This window comes from Furipterus horrens, unplaced genomic scaffold (genome assembly GCF_987537825.1).
Source record: "Furipterus horrens unplaced genomic scaffold, mFurHor1.1.pri manual_scaffold_5, whole genome shotgun sequence".
Lineage (NCBI taxonomy): Eukaryota > Metazoa > Chordata > Mammalia > Chiroptera > Furipteridae > Furipterus > Furipterus horrens.
This window is the reverse complement of record NW_028327175.1, coordinates 105,115,958-105,137,373: the sequence shown is the minus strand read 5'-3', so window position 1 is coordinate 105,137,373 and position 21,416 is coordinate 105,115,958. Positions and strand designations below refer to the sequence as shown.

Genomic DNA, 21,416 nt, shown 5'->3' with positions numbered 1-21,416 from the left:
AGTCCCTTTAACATCTCATATAACAGTGGTTTGGACCTAATGAACTCTTTCAGTTTTATTTTGTCCTGGAAGCACTTTCTCTGCCCTTCTATTCTGAATGACAATTTCACTGGATAGAGTATTTGCGGCTGTAGGTTTTGGATTTTCATTACTTTGAATATTTCTTGCCAGTCCCTTCTTGCCTGCAGGGTCTCCCTTGAGGTGTCAGCTGATGGTCTAATTGGGACCCCTTTGTACATAATTCTTTTCTTCTCTCTTGCTGCTTTTAAGATTCTCTCTTTATATTTAACTTTTGACAATTTGATTATAATGTGTCTTGCAGTGGTTCTCCCTGGGTCCAGTTTTTCTGGAACTCTCTGTGCTTCCTGGACCTGTAAGTCTATTTCCTTCCCCAAGTTTGGGAAATTCTCCTTTATTATATTTTCACTTAATTTTTCAATTTCTAGTTCTTCTTCGCCCTCTGGCAATCCTATGATTTTTATGTTCAATCTCTTACAGCTGTCCCAGAGGTTTCTGATCCTCTTCTCACTTTTCTTGCTTCCTGTTTCCTCTCTCCGTACTGGTTGACTGTTTGCTCCTTCTCTATGTTCTGGTTTGTTGATTTGAACTCTGAATTTTATTTCTGCACCATTTGTCTCGTATGTGTTTTTGTTTTTTTCAGTATGAGTGGTTTTCAATCCTTTCTCGTCTTTTTCCAAGTCTTTTGTTAATTCTGTAAGCCACCTGATAACAATGGCCCTGAACTGAGCCTCTGACAGGTTTCTTATTTGTTCATCTGTCAGGTTCTTCATCTGTTCCCTGGTGAGCTGCGCCACCGGGATTTCTATAGTTGTCTGCCTCATTTTGACAGATTTGCGTTTTGCTTTCTTGGGCCGGCTATAGGGGGCGGAGTCTGTGTACTAGTCACAACCCAGTGACCTGCGGGGATCCGCAACCTTTCTCTCACTGTGGCGTTTTGTTGTCACTGCCCAGCGACCGGCGGCGGTCCGCAACCTATTTCGAGGCGCTGTGGCGCTTTGTGTGGGGGCGGGGGTCCAAGATGGATTCCTGCCATTATTCTCCGCTGGGAGACCCGGATCCGTCCTCCCATGCTCTGGGCCTCACCGTCCGAGGCAGTGCGGTGGCTGCCTTTCCCAGCGTTGGGTCGCAAGCTGCTGGGGCCCGACTGCAGCCAGGATTGCTCTCCCTGCCGCTGTCCCTGGTGCTACCGCAGACAGCACCGCCACTTTCGCTCTTCCTACCTGCCCGATGAGCGCTGCTGGTTTATAACTTCGTACGTTGGGCTTCTGTGTAGTTTTATTTTCTGGAATTTCTAGTTATCTTTTGTTTTGAGGTAGTTGTATTCCTTTCTAGTTGTAGACGGAGACTGAGCGTGTCCATCTAAGCCTCCATCTTGGCCAGAAGTTATTCAGTGGGAATGAGAATTCTTAATGCATGTAGTGTTGGTCCCCAGGTGGCATTTGGCAGTGTCTAGAGATGCTTTTGGTTGTCACAGCTTCTGAGTGGAGGTGGGTGCTTCTGGCATCGAGAGACCGGGGATGTTGCTAAGCATCCCGCAGTGCACAGCACAGACCACACAACAAAGAATTTTCCAGCACCAAATGTCAACAGTGAGAGGTTGAGAAACCCTGCTGTTTACCCTTCTTGTGGTCCCATGAAAGTCCCCAAACACAGCAGCATTAATACTAACAGCTAATGTTTACTGAGCACTTACTTGGTGCCTGGTTCAATTCTAACACTTTTATGTGTTTTAACTTGTTTCATTTACCCTTGCAGCAATCCCGTGAGGTAGGAACCAATATTTCCCCCATTTTAGAGACATAAGAACTGATACCCTGAGAGGCTAGGGAAGTTGCCCTAAGTCACACACTCATACGTGGCAGAGCTGGCACTGAGCGAGGCAGTCTGGCCCACAGCCCATGCTCTTAAGTACTACACTGCCCAGTATGTTAGCTATGGGTTTATGTGCTCGTAAAATCTGTGTATCTGTATATGCACATGCATATTCAATGTCTGTGATACGTAGTATGTACAATAAATGTATGCGTATTAGACATTTTTGAGCATTTTTTGTGCACCGAGCACATTCCTGGGTAGACCCCTTACACTTGACAGTGGTATAAGTATCCTCCACATGTTATGGATGGGGAAACTGAGGTCCAGAGAGAGGTTAAGTGACTTGTGGAAGGTCCCACTCCTGGTAGGTGACAGAGACAAGATTTGACAGTGTTGGCTCCAGAGTCTGTCACTTCGGCCCCACCTCCTGGGTTTGTTCCTTGGTTAAGGAGGCCAGGATAGAAGCCTCTCTATCCCTATGAAATCACCTTTCTGCAAAGAACAGGTGCCCTTCTATGGGTTGTTTGGAGGAGCCACAAATGCCCTTGAACTCTTAAGAGATGGCTTTGGAGAAACCCAGAAGAGTGGACATGGATGTCTTAAATTTCTCAGTCCCTGCGTCACCCTCATAGGGCAAAGGACTGTGGACTCTAAATTATAATTGAGGGGAGCTGGGGTACAGAGAGGGTGTGATGCTTACCTGGGCTCACACAGCAGCAGTGTCTGTTCTAGAGCTGTGCTATCCTGTAAGGGCAGTCACTAGCCACAGGTGACTATTTGAATTTCTATTCATTTAAATAAAAGTAAAAATTCAGTTTTGTTGCAGTAGCCACATTTCAGGTGCTCAGCAGCCACATGTGGTTCAGGCTACTGCATTGGACAGTACAGATGTAGAATGTGTCCATCATCACAGAAAGTTACGTTGCACTGGGCTGGTCCAGAGTAGTAGACCTACAGATTGAGAGCAGGAGCCCGGAGCAGGCTGCCTGGATTAGAACCCCATCTCTGCTTTCGATTGGCTGAGAATATTGAGGGCGAAGGAATTCACCTGAGCTTCAGTTTCCTCATCTATGAAGTGTGTAGTGATCTAATTTATACACAGTTGTCATAAGGATTAGATACCTGTAAAACTTCAGTATGGTGCTTAGCATATAGTAAGTGCTCAATAGATAATAACCACTGTTCTTATTAATATAAGCTGGGGGTCCAGCCCTGCTGCATACATATGGTCACATGGCCACTCATCCCAGCCCCCAGCTTGGCCCTTCTCCCATTGTGAAGTTTAACGCAAGTGTGTTTGTAGGTATCATGGTGTTTGGCTACTCCATGGCAGTGTCCATCGGGGGCATCTTCGCCTCCCGCCGCCTGCACCTGGACCTGCTGCATAATGTCCTGCGGTCGCCCATGAGCTTCTTCGAGCGGACACCCAGTGGGAACCTGGTGAACCGCTTCTCCAAGGAGATGGACACGGTGGACTCCATGATCCCGCAGGTCATCAAGATGTTCATGGGCTCCATGTTCAATGTCATTGGCGCCTGCATCATCATCCTGCTGGCCACTCCCATTGCCGCTGTCATCATCCCACCCCTGGGCCTCATCTACTTCTTTGTCCAGGTAAGAGGTGGGCTCTTTGTGTCCAGAAGAAGCCCTGCTGTGTATTGTGCTGCCATGTGGAACCGTTTCCCTGGTGTGGGGCTGTTGAGGGTTGGCTAGGGGAGCACTGGATTTGTTGTCAGTCTTGAGTACCTTAGTTGGTGGTTTTAGCTTGCAATAACCAAATGTACTTTTTTTCTAACAAGTTTTATTTTTATAGCTGTAACTTATAAAAGAAAAAAAGCTATAGAGCTATAAAGATACTTTTATTATTGAAATTTCCTTAAGAATTTTATGAAATTCTCTAGTTCCTAAGCCCTCTGCAGGTAATGGAGACCCAAATAAGAGCAGCTTAAACTAGACAGGAGTTTATTTTTCTCTCTTGTAATAGAAATATTGACATAGGCCATTCAGGGCTGGTATGGCAGTTCCATGTGTTTGTTAATACCCCAGACTCCTTCACATCTTTATTTCAGAAAAGAAGACCGAGGAAGGGGAACAGGGCAAGGGGCTTACAGTAGCTGAGTCAGCGTCACTTGTGGTGTCTTAGGCAATTGCAGTGTAGCCGGTGTTTCCAGCTAAGAGATGAGCATGTAGAGGCCCTAACGGCAGAGCTGGCAGTACAAACTCATGTCTCTCTGATTCTAAAGCTTGTGCTGGTAACCTCGGGGCTGCCTGTCCCTTCTTACCCCTAAAAGCTTAGCTGCAGCACAGTTGCTGGTGGGGGAGGGGGTTTAGATGGGAGCGTACTGACTGCAGCACACAATAAGGATAAGAAATTGTGAGGTGCTGTGTGCCCCGACCTGCACGAGGGCTGACCAGCCCCTGGACCCCACCGCACTGTGATGAGCGTGACCAAGGGTAGAATCTGGGAGAACAGGTCCAGTTCTCCAACCCTCACTGTATTCTCTTCAACCTGGTGCCAACGTTGGAAAATTGTCTGGCTGCATGTACCAAAAATGTCATCCATGATCATACCCTGGTTGGAAATTTTCCTGGAAGATCCAATTCAAACGAACAAAATTCAGCATTTTGAAGCAACTCAGATATCTGCCAGTAGCAGGGTCTTGAGCACAACATGGAATGATTCCATGACAGAATCATATGTACCTTTCATGGGGATAAGTAGGAAGACACTATTGCAACACCATCAGCTTTATTTCTAAACAACAAAGGAAATGAATTTAGCAAAGGATCATGTATGTACACTGTCGTTTAGCTACGGTGAAATGCAGAATATGCGTGGGCAGGACTAGAAAAGGAGGCAAAAAAATGAAAGCATTGCCTGAGAGTTGGGATTATGGGAGAGGTCTTTTTTTTTAAATGGCTTTTAGCTAAATATATACTTACCCTATAACTCAGAAGTCTCACTCCTCAATTTATACGCAAAAGAAATGAGGGAATGTATCCAGCCAAAAACAAGCAAGCAACAACAAAAAAATACCTATGCTAGAATGTTTTAGCATCTTGACTCATAAAAACCCCAAACTAGGAACAACTTAAATGCCCATTACAAAAGAATGAATAAGTACATCGTGGTCTATTTATACAATAGCAATGAGTCAGCAATAAAAGCGAAGGAACTATTGATAATTCATGCGTTTGTTTGTTTTTTTTTCCCCCCTTTCCCGCCCCCCATATGTATGGGTATGAGTATACACACACAATCTCCATTGGGAAAAGATCTAAAAGGCTATACATTGATATTTGAATCATGCTTATTTGTCTCAGGACATAATATTTAACATAATATTTATTTACTTAACCTATCTGTATCTCCTACCCTGAACATTTTATAAATGGATATACATTACTGTTGTAATTTAAAAACAAGTCATTTTTATGAAATGCTAATGTGTGAGGTAGGTGATGTGGAATTCTGTAGGGCTTCTGTCTTGCTGGAGTGAGGCATTTCTGCCTGTGGAATCATCTGGCATTCATGAAAACTGCTTGCCTGTATGCCTTAGCATCGTAGCCTTTGGCCCACTGCCTGGCACAGACAGGTGCTTGCGGAATGGTCATTTTAATTCATAAGCACCAGGCACTGCCTTGGTCTTGGTCTCTGAAGAATAAGGCAAGTCCAGAGGGTGGATTGCATATCCGGAATAGAGTTCCAAAGAGAAGCTAATGATTTTATCAGATTATTCCTTAACAAAAATTTGTCTCAGCCCTGACCAGTGTGGCTCAGTGGGTTGGGCATTATGCTGCAGGGTGAAGGGTCTCCAGTTTGATTCCTGGTCGGGGGCACGTGCCTGGGTTGCAGGTTCAGGCCCCTTTTGGGCACATATGGGAGGCACCCAGTCGATGTTTTTCTTTCACATCGATGTTTCTCCCTCTCTTCCTCCCTCCCTTCCCTTTTCTCTAAAAATAAATGAATAAATAAAATCTTTAAAAAAATGTTTTTGTCTCAGGTTAGATTTTTACAATGAATAAAACTCTGAAAACCTGACAAGTAGAGTCAACTGAGCAGGTAAAACACTTTAGAACAATTTCCATCCAGGATGTTGAGAAAGAAAGCCAATGAGGGGAGGCGACCACAGTACATGAGTGTTAGCTGTTATTATTGTCATCACGGCCGTTGCTGTTGGTTTTGGGTGTGCAGTTCACCAGGTAAATGGAGACACTTGTTACGGGCAGCCCAGCGTCAGCATTTTGCCGTCTGGAATCAGTTTATGCCTAGACTTCCTCCAGCCCAGCCCCGGGAGGCTAGGATGAGGCAGCTCTACTAACTGCCCTGTCCATTCTGCTTCCCCAGAGGTTCTACGTGGCCTCCTCCCGGCAGCTGAAGCGCCTTGAATCAGTCAGCCGCTCCCCGGTTTACTCCCACTTCAATGAGACCTTGCTGGGGGTCAGTGTCATCCGGGCCTTTGCGGAACAGGAGCGCTTCATCCACCAGAGTGACCTGAAGGTGGACGAGAACCAGAAGGCCTATTACCCCAGCATCGTGGCCAACAGGTGGGTGTACTGAGAAGTCACCTTAGTTCACAGAGGAGGGTGTGAAGCCAAACTCAGACCCTCCCAGAGAGAATGGTTTGACTTGGCAAGGAAGGACTAACCACTGAAAGCAGACAAGGGCACTGTGATCACCCCACACTCTGGGGACGTTGAAGTACAGGGGCAGAGAGTTCTTCCAGAGCCAGAAAAGACTGCAGAACCTGTCCGTTAGCTGTCGCCCTGGGGATGTTAAATCATCAGTGATGGGCAGAGTCAGGTGTGGAGTATTTTCTTACTATAGTTCCCCGCTGAAGGGTGATCACCCCTTGACAACCCCCCCCCCCCATGATATGTATCAGAAGCAAATTACTAACATTAGGTTGAACCATGTGAAATTGCCATTTCAGGCATTAAGAATAGTTGAATAGCATTGATAAAAAAAAATAAAATAAAAGGAAAAGGAAAAGTTTGCTAATTATAGACTGAATTTAGAAAAGTGTCTGATTTATCCCTGAAGTAGTCTCCTCACTCGCTTGCATCCTGATATTTTTTGAAATGGGCAGAAAACACTGGGGAAGGGGTAGCCCATCATACACAGTATAATCCTGTAGTGTAAGACTGGGCGGGAGACCATCAGTTACTGGAGACCTTGCCTTCCCTTGCAGAATTTTAGGGAATTTGCAAAATGTAGATCTGTCTGTGCGAATAGCTCACCCCTATGAGGATCAGCCATGTGGGTCTTAAGGGCTGTAGTGGAAAACGGGTAACCCATCTCCCTAGAATGCTTAACATTTTGAAACATTAAAACAATATTTCTAGTGCTGTGTGGTATCTTACAAAAGTTATCTTTAAACCATTAAAATATCTCTTTATATTTTAAAAGGTAAAATAATGCATTTTAATGTTTCTGAGAGGAGGATGATCTGGTCTGGGAACACTTACTGCTCATTGAAAGTAGTATTTTTTTCTCACTCCCACCCTTTCTTGCCAAAAGGTTATTTTAAATCAGTGATGCTTCTTACAGTTGATGACTTCTTAGTATTTATTAATTTTTCAGGACATCTTTTTACAACAATGCATACATGGCTGTATTTTAAAGGTTTCAGTGAGAAGAAGTTGGTTCTTACGTAAAGCAAGCTTCAGTTTTCTGGGATGACTGCTTCCAGAGAACTGTCTTCAACACTTGGGGTTTCCCCCTGTGTCCTACCTAGGAGCAGGGCAGAGAAGGCCTGTCTTGGAACTATCAGGGATTATTCAGTTAGCAGAGCACCTCCCCGCACCGCTCCCTCAGAACTGGAAGCCAGGTCTTTGAAAAGCTGACTCGGGCGTGTGTGCCTGTCCGTCTCGGCCTCTGTGTCTCATGCAGGTGGCTGGCTGTGCGGCTGGAGTGTGTGGGCAACTGCATTGTCCTGTTTGCAACCCTGTTCGCAGTGATCTCCCGGCACAGCCTCAGTGCTGGCTTGGTGGGCCTGTCAGTGTCCTACTCGTTGCAGGTAAGAGGGGATGCTCTTGCGGGGTTTCCCGTTGCTCTTAATGGGGGAGCCAGCTGTCCTTGGATTGGTCCCGGGTGGGCGTGTGGGAGAGGGAAGGGGCTGAGTGGAGTTTGGGGGGCAGGTGTAGAGCCCGGTGACTGACTGGAGCAGGAGAGAAATTAGACACGTGGTCTAGATGCCTCCAAGTACAAGGGAAATGCATTTAATACTATAAATTTCCCTCGAAGCACTGCTTTAGTGACATCTCCCAAATTTTGATACATTGTATTTTCCTGTAATTATCTAGTTCAAAATACTTTCTTGTTTCCTTTCTGGCTACCAGTGTGGCCCACGGGTGATTTTGGAATGTGTTTAAGAGGTGCCGTGGAACAAGTCTGCGTGAAGGCTCTGTGTGGGCTTGCTGTTTCCTGTACCTTTCTTCTCTGAAATATTTCACAACTCATAATTACTTCATAAAAATAAAGCAACTCAAGCTCAGGCGAGAGGAGTGGTCCCCAGCCTTTTTGGCACCAGGGACTGGTTTCATGGAAGACAGTTTTTTCCATGGACGGGGGCAGGGGATGGTTGCAGGATAACTCAAGCGCATGACACTTATTGTGCACTTTATTTCTATTATTACATTGTGATATATAATGAAATAATTATACAACTCACCACACGCTCGGGTTAGCACGTGGGCTCACCGAAACTGACTGAGACAAGTACGCAGTGTGGGAAAGAGGCGCGGATGGAAGTGGTAAATAAAATAATGAACAGGCCACTCGCAGACTAAAATAAGTGTTGGATTCCAACTCAAAGACTGTCACCAGATACAGCTTAATTGTCACTTGCCACTCACCGATAGGGTTTTGATATGAGTCTGCAAGCAATTGATCTATTATGGTCTCTGTGCAGTCAGACCTCTCTGCTAATGATAATCTCTTATTTGCAGCTGCTCCGCAGCGCTGGCATCACCGCCTCAGCTCCACCTCAGATAATCAGGCAGTAGATTCTCATGAGGAGCACACAGCCTGGATCCCTCGCATGCTCAGTTCACAGTAGGGTTCGCGCTCCTGTGAGAATCTAATGCTGCCGCTGATCTGACAGGAGGGAGCTCAGGCGGTAATGCGAGCGATGGGGAGCGGCTGTAAGTACAGATGAAACTTCACTTGCTCACCTCCTGCTGTGCAGCCTAGTTCCTAACAGGCCGCAGAACAATATTGGTCTGTGGCCCAGGGGTTGGGGGAACCCCCGCTCTAGAAGCTCCCATGTGACTCTTCCACTCTCAGGTCACCACCTACTTGAACTGGCTTGTTCGGATGTCGTCGGAGATGGAGACCAACATTGTGGCTGTGGAGAGACTCAAGGAGTATTCAGAAATTGAAAAGGAGGTAGAGCAAGTCCCTGCCCCTACCTTCTTGACCTTGATCTTCAGGGTGGCTTTACCCAAAAGAACTCTCTGAGCCAAACCATGTGTGCCTGCAACAGGCAATCTCTATCTGGCAAACTTAATCTGTTATTTGTTACATATTTTTATGGGGGACTTCTGTTATGGGAAATGAGACTAGTTTCTTCTTTTAGTAAGTTTTAAAGTTAAGTACAAATAAGGTGATTAAAAGTATTCAAAGTCAATAACAAGAATCAGTACATGGATATTATAAAAATCATGATACTGGTAAGGAATTGACACCCGAGTTTGGGAAAGCCTGCAGTTACTGTTTATAGATGGAGGAAAGGTTGCCTAGGGAGAGATGGTGGCTGATTCAAGGTTATACGGAGTCGGTAGCATCCAAATCTCCAGACTTCAGTGCCGTGTTGCCCCTGATAACTGCCTTTTTCTCGGTACACACCAGCACCAGTAGCAGCAGCACCACCACCATCTCCGTTACCACCAATAACAATAATGGGGACATATATTGTGCCCTTAGGGAGCTATCAGGCCCTGTCCTAAACATTTCACATAGAGTAATGTATGTATTCTTTATACAGCTTTAGAACTCACATTCTGTTATTATTCCCACTTTACAGGTGAGGAAACTGAGAGACAGAAAGGTGTAGTCATTAATACTTGCCTAAGATCGCATGGCTGGTAATTGGCAGACCCAGGATTTGGGTCTATGCCATGGCACCACACTACCTCCCACAGAATGCCCCTTGGGAATGAGACCAAGGCTTTCCCAGGTAAATTCTCCCTTAAAGGATTTGCAAAGGTGTCGAATGACTCCAGTCCTTTAATGCTCTGAATTGGTGAACCAGGCCCCATTTCATCAGAGCATCAGCCAGAATGGTGTGAGTGACCCCTGTGGAAATAAGAGTGCATTACACCAAGGAATGTCCCATCCTACTTTGAATTTCTTTTTCTTTCTTTTTTTTTTTAATTTATTTATTTTTAGAGAGAGGGGAAAGGAGAAAGAGAGGGAGAGAAACATCACTGTGAATTTATTTCTTTCTAACAACTTTAAGATATAATTCACATGCCATGTAGTTCATCCACTTAAAGTGTGAAATTTATTTTACAAAAATATTTTACTTCTTTTTATATTTTTAGAATAAGCATATGTGAAAAATACAAGAGGACGTAAAGATCGCCCAGAATCCTGCCACTATTAATATATATATATATATATTTATTTATTTATTGTTTATATATTATTATTGCATATTCATAGTTAGAAACTCCCATTTATTTCTCCCCAGTCCCTCCTGTGTTTTTACAGCATGTCCCTTTCATTTATATACATAAATTATAAAAGGGAAATATGCTTGTTGAAAACAAAGTAATATAAGAATATTATGGGGGAGAAAGGATGAAGTTCTCCTTTGTTGTCCTCTCCATTCCTCTCTTTCCCCAAAGATAGCCCTGAGGCTGGCCTGGAGCATATCCACTTCTAAATGTCAGGAAATACTGAACTGGACTAAGAAACTTTTCAGAACTAGGGGCTGTGTGACCCATGGAAAGTTATTACCCTCTCTGTGTCTCAGTTTCCTCATGTGTAAATGAGATGATGAAAGGATGCCTCTTATGGGGCTATAGTGAGGATTAAATGAGTTAAAAGGATATAGGGATGTTTAAGTGTTAGCTGCTGCTTTTATTGTTGTACTCCAGACCTATAAGGCAGTCAACCTCATGTCTGTTCAGAGATGACCACTTTGATTCAGTCCATAAATGTTTATTGAGCATCTACTGTATGCTCTGGGATATAATAGTAACCAAACAATAAAAGAACCTGTCCTCATAGAGTGGCTATTTCCAGTGGGCATGGGTGACAGAATAAATACATACTTAAAACAATAAGTGCTCTGAAGGAGAATGAAGCAGTGTTGAGGAGAGGTGGGAGCAGGCTGGGAGGGTGGTCTGAATTGACCTGAGCACTGCAGGATATGGGAGAGAAGGCTGAATAAAGGCCTTGGGGAAGAGCGTTGCAGGCAGATGAAGCTGCAAGTGCCTGGAGAAATCGCCCTGAAGTCATTGTGGGGAGCAGAGTGAATGAGAGAGGGAGGTAAGGTCAGAGGGGTCACTGAATCCAGTTCATATAGAGCCTTATTTGCTCAGATTCCTTATTTGCGCCCCCCTCCTCCCCCCTCCCATTGCAGGCTCCCTGGCGGATTGAGGATATGGCTCCCCCCAGCACCTGGCCCAAGGTGGGCCGAGTGGAATTCCGGGACTACAGCCTGCGTTACCGAGAGGACCTGGACTTGGTTCTCAAGCACATCAACATCACCATTGATGGAGGGGAAAAGGTGGGTGTGCGTTGTTCTCCCACCCTTTCACAACTGGACACAGGTTATGACCAGGCAGGTGAAGTCAGCTGTGTCATTGCCCCAGCCCTTCACAGCCCTGTACCAAGGGGTGGAGTGGCCTTTTCTTGGAAGGGCTTGTGGAAGTAAGAACTACTCAGACACTGTCTGACAGGGTTGCATACTGGTAGCCTGAGAGCCAAATATGGCCCACAGATAGGTTTTGCAAAATATCTGAATAAGTTGCAAATATTGAAAAATCTGGAGCTTTTTAAAATGAAAAATCTATTTTCTGCTTTTCTTGAAAGATCACAGCATCTAACAATGCTGGGCTCATACTCCCCACCTGGCCCTTTTTTTTTTTATTATGCTATTACTGTTCACCCAGCATCCCCCCTCCCTCATGCACTCCCCACACCATTGTTCATGTCCATGGGTCATGCCTATAAGTTCTCTGGCTTCTCCATTTCCTATACTGTACTTTACATCCCCGTGGCTATTCTGTAACTACCTATTTGTACTTCTTAATCTCCTCACCTCTTCACCCATCCCCCAAACCCCCTCCAGTCTGGCAACCATCAAAATACTCTTCATATCCATGATTCTGTCTCCATTCTTGTTTGCTTAGTTTGTTTTTTAGAGTCAATTGTTGACAAGTATATATTTATTACAATTTTATCTTTCACAGTTATGACCTTAAATAAGTCCCTTTAATGTTTCATATAATAATAGATTGATGATGACCAACTCCTTTAGCTTTTTCTTGTCTGGGAAGCTCTTTATCTGCCCTTCGATTCTAAATGATAGCTTTGTGGGGTAGAGCAATCTTGGCTGTAAGCCCCTGCTTTTCATGACTGAATATTTCTTGCCAATCCCTTCTAGCCTGCAAACTTTCTTTTGAGAAATTAGCTGACAGTCTTATGGGAACTTCTTTGTAGGTAATTATCTGCTTTTCTCTCCTTTTTACAATTCTCTCTTTAACCTTTGGCATTTTAATTATGATGTGTCTTGGAGTGAGCGTCTCTGCATCTGTCTTATTTGGAATTCTCTGTGCTTCCTGGACTTGCATGTCTATTTCCTTCACCAAATAAGGGAAGTTTTCTTTCATTATGTTTTCAAATAGAGTTCTAATTTCTTGCTCTTTCTCTTCTCCTTCTGGCACCCCTATGATGCAACTGTTGGAATGCTTGAAGGTGTCCCAGAGGCTGCTTATACTATCCTCGTATTTTTGTATTCTTTTTTCTTGTTCTGAATAGTTGTTTTTTACTCCCGTATGTTCCAAATCTTTGATAGGATTCTCGGCTTCATTCCCTCTACTGTTATTTCCCTGTAAATTGCTCTTTATTTCAATTAGTGTATCCTTTGTTTCTGACTGAATCTTTTTTATGCTGTTAAGGACCTCACTCAGTTACTTGAGCATCTTATAACCAGTGTTTTGAACACTGCATCTGATAGATTGCTTATCTCCGTTTTGTTTAGTTCTTTTTCTGGAGTTCTGGTCTGTCCTTTCGCCTGGGCCATGTTTCTTTGTCTCCTCATTTTGGTAGCCTCCCTGTGTTTGTTTCTATGTATTAGCTAGAGCTACTATGACTCCCTGTTCTGGTATTGTGGCCTAATGTACTTGGTGTCCTGTAAGGTCCAGGGACATAGCCTCCCCTATCACCCAAGCTGGTAACTTGAGGTGTGCCCTTCGTGTGGGCTGAGTACACCCTCCTCTTGTAGTTCAGCCTTGATTGCTGTTGGCAGGTCAATGGGAGGGATTTACCCAGGGCATTTCAGCTGCAAGGATTGGTGTGACCACTGATCACCAACCTCTGCCCTCTGTGGAGGATCAGCTGTGCAGGACCAGGGTGGTGGTGCTCCAGCATGGTCTGTAGCTTCCTCTGGGTGTACAGGCTCTGGGGTTTCCTGGGTGGTGCAGGCCCAAGGTCAGCCCCCACTTGCGCTCTGCCCAGTGCGGCTGTGCCTGAGCTATAAAGCAATCTGAGATGGCTGCTACTTGAGCCGGGCTTGGAGATTCCCAGAGGAAGCCAAGCTGTGAGTCTAGGCTGGCTGCTGCTAGTGCTGGGTCTGGGACCACTTAGCAAGAGGTACTGGGGTTGGGGGGCTCACAGAGGCCAGCTGTTGCTTGTTTGAGAGGATTTAGGAAGTTGTGAAGCTTGAGCCAAAACCAGCCATTCATGTGGAAAAGCTAATGTTAACAGCTGTAAATTGGGTGGGACAGAGCCTCAGGGGATCCCCAGGGCAGAACAAACAGTGTTAGCCAGGTTGATGGAGTCTTAGATATGGCACCCACCTGCCAGCTCTGTGGCTCTGCCTGCCTTTCTGTCTGGGAGACACTTGATGCCAGACACTTCAGTTCCTCCCTGTATGCCACTGGTGCCTTTCAAGCTCCTACCTCAGTGGTGGAGCTCATAAGGAGTAGGTCTGAGTGAGTTCATGTGTGGGCTCTTTAAGACGAACTGCTTGGAGATCCAGTAGTTTCTTCTACCAACTCAATCCCTGCTGGTTTTTGCAGCCAGGAGTTCTGGGGACTTACCTTCCTGGGCTGGGGAGCCTGGTGTGGGGCTGGGACTCCTCGCTCCTGAGATCTCCCTCCCAAATTTGTATCCACCACAGTTGTATATGGGACCAATCTGTTCTACATCTCTACTCCTCCTACCAAGCTAGATAGATGTGGTTTCTTTAATTCTATAATTGTCAGACTTCTTTCAACTCAATTTCTGCCAGTTCTGAGTGACAGTCGTTCTATAATTTTGCTGTAATTTTGATGTGGTGTGCGAGGAGGTGAGCCGTGTTTACCTATGTTGCCATCTTGACCAGAAGTCTCCCCATCTGGCTCTTGGCTAGACAAGATGTGAGTCTCCCTGTTCACTTTGTCCCCGCCCTCCACTCCATCAGGTGCTTACTTAGACTCTGTAGGCACTAACTTTGGGATCTCTAGGATAGAAAGATGTTACCATCACTGGTAGGGATGGCTCAAGGGACATGTGAGATTGTCAGAATTTTGGAACATTCCCTTGGTCTCAAGTTTTTCCTGGAAGACATTCTTCCTTTGAGACCCTAAGATTCTCAGGAATTATTAGACCATGGTTCTTCCTGGCCATTTTCCAGGGGACAGTGCTGCTTTTATCTCTGAACATTATGAACTTACTGAACTGTCCCTTCTACCAGGCTCAGAATGTTCTGATCCCATGAGATTAGTTCTCTAACTTATAACGAGGGAAAGAACAGGTGGATGGTATTCCCACTGAGCTTTACGGCTTCTGTGACTGCTCTGTGACATCGCTGTTATTGGGGAGAGGAAACCCACCTCTCAGAGCCCAGATGAAAGGGGGAGTTGTATTGAATGTGAGGAACATCAATCATTGACCATTACGTGGGAGCCCAGTTCCCTATAGAGAGGGTGAGGGGAGACCAGGTCCCATCCATAACCCGTTTGCTCACACAGCTGGGATGGAGAGGAGGGGGTGTGCAGGGGGAGCTCCTTGTATCTTTGAGCTATTTCAGCTTCTCAGGAAGGAAAAATCACCATCAAAGAACTGAAAAAAAAAACAATGTGAGGGAAATACCAGATTATTACTTAATATTATCTTGAGTTGAAAATAATAGTGCCTTATTTAAAATCCTTCCTGCCTAATGCCTAGGTCTTTGGAGGTCTCTAGTTGCTTATAAAAAGAGCTAATTATAATTTTGACTTATATGAAGAGCAAAGAAAAGAGAATTCTTCTTGAACTTTGGCCAAACAGCCCCTAAAGGAGTGTCTCTAGGAAGCTGGTGAGAGGGAGGGTATGGTGGGAGTTGGGTCGACCAGATGATTGAACTACTCTAGAGCAGCAGCTCCCTAAAGTGAGGGCACTCTGGGGCAGGAGGTATCCCCCACCTCTTGCTGGCATTCCCACCTCATGTTGGGCCCTTCCTGTCCCACAGGTTGGCATCGTGGGGAGGACGGGAGCTGGGAAGTCATCCCTGACCCTGGGCTTGTTCCGGATCAACGAGTCAGCTGAGGGAGAGATTATTATTGACAACGTCAACATCGCCAAGATCGGCCTGCACGATCTCCGCTTCAAGATCACCATCATCCCCCAGGTGGGGTCTGTGTGAGGCCATGGGGGTGCGCTGGGTGCCGCTAAAAGCAACAGATGTCTATTTTCAATGTACAAATATAAATTTGTTCCTACTTTATTACTTTTATTAAAAGTATGCTACATTTCTTCTCCACTGAATCTCCTCTTAGCATATAAATAACAATGGGAATTAACCAGGTATCATTCCTTCACGTTGGCCACCCAGTAGGCAGTTTACTGAGCATCCAACAGGACACAGTGGGACACTAGCTTCTCTGTGGGCTTTCAGTCAGGACAGGAATATCTAACCCTTCCAAGAGCTAAACGAGAAGTGAGAATTTTCTAGACTGACTCCTGGAGGTGGTGATTCCCTAATATGTTGCCTTTGAATGTTATTTTCCCTAAAATTTCTTCTAAGATTCTTTTTTTTGGATTCTTTTTTTGGGAGGATGGGGAGGAATCCACAGTACGATTAAGAGTTACCCATGTTGCATCTCCTTTCTGGAAGGTTCCTGACACATTTGCATATTGAAGGCTCTAGGAAGTCTTGGGGGGAAAAAAGTAATCTCTTTTATTTCACCTAACCCAGAGTTTTCTAGATTTTTTTTTTCACTATTAATATCTCCAGAAACAGTGATTCCGAGGAACTCTGGAGCCCTGCCTTGAACAATTCTGGCAAGAACTTTGTGTCCCTCCTCTTTGCCCTGTCCACGTCCAGTTAGAAGTGAGCCTCACATGCCATCTGCTATCTTCTCTCTGAACAGGACCCCGTTTTGTTTTCGGGTTCTCTGCGCATGAACCTGGACCCATTCAGCCAGTACTCGGATGAGGAAGTCTGGACATCACTGGAGCTGGCTCACCTGAAGAACTTTGTATCAGCTCTTCCTGATAAGCTGAACCACGAGTGCACTGAAGGCGGGGAGAACCTGAGGTAGGTTGGCTGGGGGGCGGGACAGGGTCTCCTCAGCTTCACCCTGGCCAGGTTGTTTGAAGAGTCGTCCTTTGGTATCTGTGTCAGACCCAGTTTTGAGTCCTAGCTTGGCCACAGATGAGCCTTTTGTTTCTTGGAGCCTCTGTTTCAGTACCTATAATGTGGGTTTCAGGGCTGGGTGCATGTGGCTGGGGATCCGCTGCTGGTGGCTGAGCTCCATGGGGGCAGTTAGGGTCTGCTCCACATGTCCCTCATGCTCCAGCAGGGCAGCCCAGGCGTGCTGTCATGCTGATGGCCAAGGTACAAGAGTATGGAAACCCTGGCGTGCGTTCCTTGTGAACCTTCTGCCGGCTTTATATTTGCCAGCACCCCATTGGCCAAAGCTAGGCACATGGTTGAATCCAGATTCAGTTGTGAGGGTCTGGATATGGCGCCCCTTTTGCAGTCTGTCACACTACCCAAGCTGAACTGATCAAGTATTTTGGATATTACTCTGAGCCCTGTTTTGAGAATGATTCCGAGCCTACTTCTTGCTTAACAAGAAGAACATTTTGATCAATTAGAGGTGTCTGCCGTAGGCACAGGTGTGGGCGTGGACATACGAGGGGGGACCAGAAAACAACTGGTATTTACTTATTAAAAAATTGTGTATTCTCACATGTTTAAACCTCAGGCCCCTTCAAAGTACTCTCCATTTGCTGCAATACAGCTATCAAGACATTTTTTCCACTGCTCAAAACAGTTTTTGAAATCATTGATTTTGATGCTTTTAGTGCTGCTGTCATTTTTCATTTCAGCTCTTCCACATCAGCAAAACATTTCCTTCTGAGGACGTTTTTCATCCAGGGAAACAAAAAATAGTCACTCAGGTTGAGATCTGGTGAATAGGGAGGGTGGGGCATGGGGTCATGCCATTTTTGGTCAAAAACTGCTGAACACTCAGTGTTGTAGGGGCAGGTGAGTTCGTAAATCACCCATCATGAAATGGGCAAACGCATTGCAAGAGTTCTCAAAACAAATTTGCTGAAGCTGAATGCAGCCTCTCACAACAACACCAGCTGGTGCACTGATACAGATGGGTTCCTGGAACACTCACCTAGCAGGGGAAGCCTGTCCTATGAGGGGCCTGCCCTCCAGAAGATAATTCTTGGTTTTTTGGGTCCCCCCCTTGTACTCTCTTCATCTAAGCAACACCAAGTGTCTCTTCTCCCTTCTCCCAGTTCAGGTCAGGGCTCAGGGTCAGGGGTGGCTTTGACGCTCTGTCTCTGGTCTTCTTTTCCTGGTCAAGTGTTGGGCAGCGCCAGCTTGTTTGCCTGGCCCGGGCCCTGCTGAGGAAGACAAAGGTCCTTGTTTTGGATGAGGCTACCGCGGCCGTGGACCTAGAAACAGATGACCTCATTCAGTCCACCATCCGGACACAGTTTGACGACTGTACCGTCCTCACCATCGCTCACCGTCTCAATACCATCATGGACTATACAAGGTGAAGCCCCAGGCACAGAAGGCCTCCAGGCCTTAGTGTTCACCCCGTTCATTCATTCATTCATTCAGCACTATCCTTTTGCCCAGTGACAGCCTCAGGAAACATCTCTTTATCCCTGGTAGTACCGGGTGTTTTTGATACCACTCAATTATTTATTCACTCAACACATATGGAAGTGCCTGCCACAAAGCTGGCCCTCTTCCAGGTACTAGGGACTCAGCAGGAAGTTGTCTGGTAAAGAAACTGCCTAAGGGACCTTATAGATTAGTTGGGGACTGGGTGCAGAGACAAACAGTAAACACAGCAACAAATAAAAGCAAATTGTGCCGAGAAGGAAATAGAGAAGGTGACAGAGAGAGAATGCCGTGTCGGACCACAGGACTTGACATTGACTAGAAGTAGGTATTGGGAATGGGTGACCAGTGAGAAAGCTACTGCCAGAGTCCTAACAGAAGGTGTTAGGGGTCTGACCAGAAGCAGGGACTTGCCTAGGTGGACTTTTGAGGGCATGCGGTGCCAACCCCTTCCCTACCACTCATGTCTGCGTCTCCTCCCCTTGCAGGGTAATTGTCCTGGACAAAGGAGAAATCCGGGAGTGCGGCCCCCCCTCTGACCTCCTGCAGCAGAGGGGTTTATTTTACAGCATGGCCAAAGATGCTGGCTTGGTGTGAGTCCTGGAGCTGGTGCACCTGGTCTGACCTGCAGGACATACCTGCCAGTGTCCCAGGAAGGGTCAGTCCCCTTGGGAACTCAAGCCTCCCATATACTGAAACCAAAAAGAAAAAAACCAAACGCCCAAATTAAAATCAGTGCACACACAATGCAGCCACCATCTGGCCCACTGCCCGGAATGGGCTGTGAAGAAACAGGAGAGACACAGAGATGCAGCCCACCGAAAACGCACACTCTTGCCTCTTACCCCACAGATGCACACGTGTTCTCGCACGCCTGGGGATGCGTGCTTGTGCTCCTGGTGCTGTGCAGGGAAGCTCCGGCAGCCAGACTTCTGAAGAAATTGGTTAAAATATGCTAGTGACCAAATCCAGCCAACTGCCTCAAATCTCTCGAGCCAAAGCCTGGAATTCTAAGTCATTGGCCTCCGGCTGCTGTCCCAGCACCTCTACCATTCTTGTCTGGCTCCACCCAGAATGCTTCGCTTCCTTAGGGCTGCAGCTCGGAGGTGAGGGGACTGGTGAATATCTTCCTCACCCTCGAGCAGTGTCCTGGGGGCCTGGACGCACATCTTACTGACCATCTGGTCTTCATGGCGCTCAGACACTGGGAACCAACGTCCCAGCACTGCCTGCGTGGAGACTTGCTTCGCAGACCGGAGGCAGCCTCGTCACCCACACATTTCTCACTGACAGGACTTGGCTGGGCCTACAGGGGGCCTGGACCTGCCACTCCAGGGCTGGGGATCCTCTCTCAATGCTGACTTCCCAGATTGGTTACTCACCTCCTTACCCACTTCAGTCTGGTCTTTGCTGTTCCTCCTGCCTCTTTTTACCCATTGCTGGGACGGGTTTACCTCTAGGAACCTGAAAGGAGGTCTGCTCATGGTTACGGAGCATTCAAAGTCAGGAGCACCGGGCACTTCCACACATGACCAGTTGGTACTGAAAAGTGCTCTGTGAGTCTTCTCCTTGTTTATAGATGTCAGTTTCTTACCCTTGGCCCCTGGTTAGCGGGCAAAGGTGGCAGTTTAGAGAGCCCGATGTTTAGTTTTCAGTGTCTTCCTGGACAAGAGAAGAACACATTCATGAATATCAGTGATTTCTTTTTCTTTTTCTTTATTTTGAAGTACTGCTCCTAGGAGAAAAACTGTCCCGACTTTAATTTCTTGGAAGGAAGTGGGCCAGGGAGCAGCACTGCCAGGGAATGGCCAGGCTCTCCCGGCATCTGACAGTTGGTCTGCGTGTTCCTGGAAGAAACCAGAGGAATGAAGACCTTCAAGGCCTGTCCTGTAGTTCTCACAATTGGAGATCCATGGAAGACCCAAAAGCAGAGAGAGGTCACAGCTGCCCCAAGATTCACACTTGCTATGAATGACATCACTGACTTCAAACCCTAAGAAGGATCTTTCTTCCTTTAGGTGGAAATATATATTTATTTTTTGTAAGTTATATCATTCTTTCACATTAGATAAAACCAAGTTTTCCTTGGGGATCATTTTGTAATGACTTACACTGGAAACGAGAACATTTACAAGCCATTTGCAGTAAAAAAAAATATTTTATTTCTTTCTAAATGACAATTCCATTTTCTTTAGGGCATTTGCACAGGTTTCAGCCACCTTCTCTGGGAGTCAGCATGCACCCGCCCCGTGTCTGCTTCTGTTCTTTCCTTTTGGCAAACGTGCCATCTCTATTGGGAGCTCTTGTCAAAAATGGGAACCTAGAGGTTAAGAATTGGGTGGGGTTCAGTGGGGAGTCAGCATGGCATAGTGGGAGAGCCTGGGTTCTGGGGGCAGATGGACCTGGCTTGAGTCCTGCCCTTGTCATTTGCTGTGTGACCCTGGGCAAGTCACTTAGTCTCTGTGCCTCGTCTGTAAAAAGGAGCTGATTGTACCTGAACGATGAGATTTTGGTGAAGAGGAGTGTGATTGTGTGACACACAGGTTCTAAGACACTGGCAAGACAAAAATCACATGGCCAAAATTACCTTCAAAGTCCCTTTGTATTAGAATAGGCCATGCTGTAGCCATAAACTCTTGGGAAATAGATGCAAGGGTTTCATTTCTTGATGAGGGTCAGGTCAGGTCCCTCTGCAGGGTCCTTGCCTTCCATCCAGTGACTGAGAGCTCCAGACTCTTCTGGTCTGAAGACATTGCCTCTCAAGAGCTGGCTCCCAAGTCACCACAACAGGAGACGCGAGTGTGCAGATGACTCACACCCACCCTTTTCTTTAAGTATATTTTATTGATTCCCACCCCCCTTAGTTCATGTCCATGGGTTGTGCATATAAGTTCTTTGATTTCACCCTTTCCTATATTATTAACTTCCCCTTGTCTATTCTGTACCAACCAATTATGCTTCTTAGTCCCTGCACCATTTTCCCATTTCTCCCCCTCCGCCTCGCAGCTGATAACCCTCCCAATGATCCCCATTCCTATGATTCTGTTTCTGTTCTGGTTTGCTTAGTTGGATTTTGTTTTTATTTTTTAGATTCAGTTGTTGATAGTTGTGAGTTTGTTGTTATTTTAATGTTCATAGTTTTGATCTTCTTTTTCTTAAGTAAATACCTTTGACATTTCATATAATAATAGCTTGGTGATGATGAACTCCTTTAGCTTTACCTTGTCTGGGAAGCACTTTCTCTGCCCTTCCATTCTAAATGATAGCTTTGCTGGATAGAGTAATCTT

General features: G+C 45.9%; 1 protein-coding gene across 1 annotated transcript in view; it reads left to right on the top strand.

The window, feature by feature from the left end:
* Window positions 1-20,302, top strand: part of ABCC1 (ATP binding cassette subfamily C member 1 (ABCC1 blood group)) — a 145,805-nt gene extending 125,503 nt beyond the window's left edge. Inside the window, exons 24-32 of the mRNA XM_090276966.1 lie at window positions 3,140-3,450; window positions 6,185-6,384; window positions 7,730-7,856; window positions 9,125-9,226; window positions 11,430-11,576; window positions 15,504-15,662; window positions 16,405-16,571; window positions 17,860-18,054; window positions 18,617-20,302. Of these exons, the coding sequence (XP_090133092.1) occupies window positions 3,140-3,450; window positions 6,185-6,384; window positions 7,730-7,856; window positions 9,125-9,226; window positions 11,430-11,576; window positions 15,504-15,662; window positions 16,405-16,571; window positions 17,860-18,054; window positions 18,617-18,725 (1,517 nt within the window). The 3' untranslated portion in view covers window positions 18,726-20,302. The remainder of the gene's footprint in view (window positions 1-3,139; window positions 3,451-6,184; window positions 6,385-7,729; window positions 7,857-9,124; window positions 9,227-11,429; window positions 11,577-15,503; window positions 15,663-16,404; window positions 16,572-17,859; window positions 18,055-18,616) is intronic.
* Window positions 20,303-21,416: the final 1,114 nt, after the last annotated feature.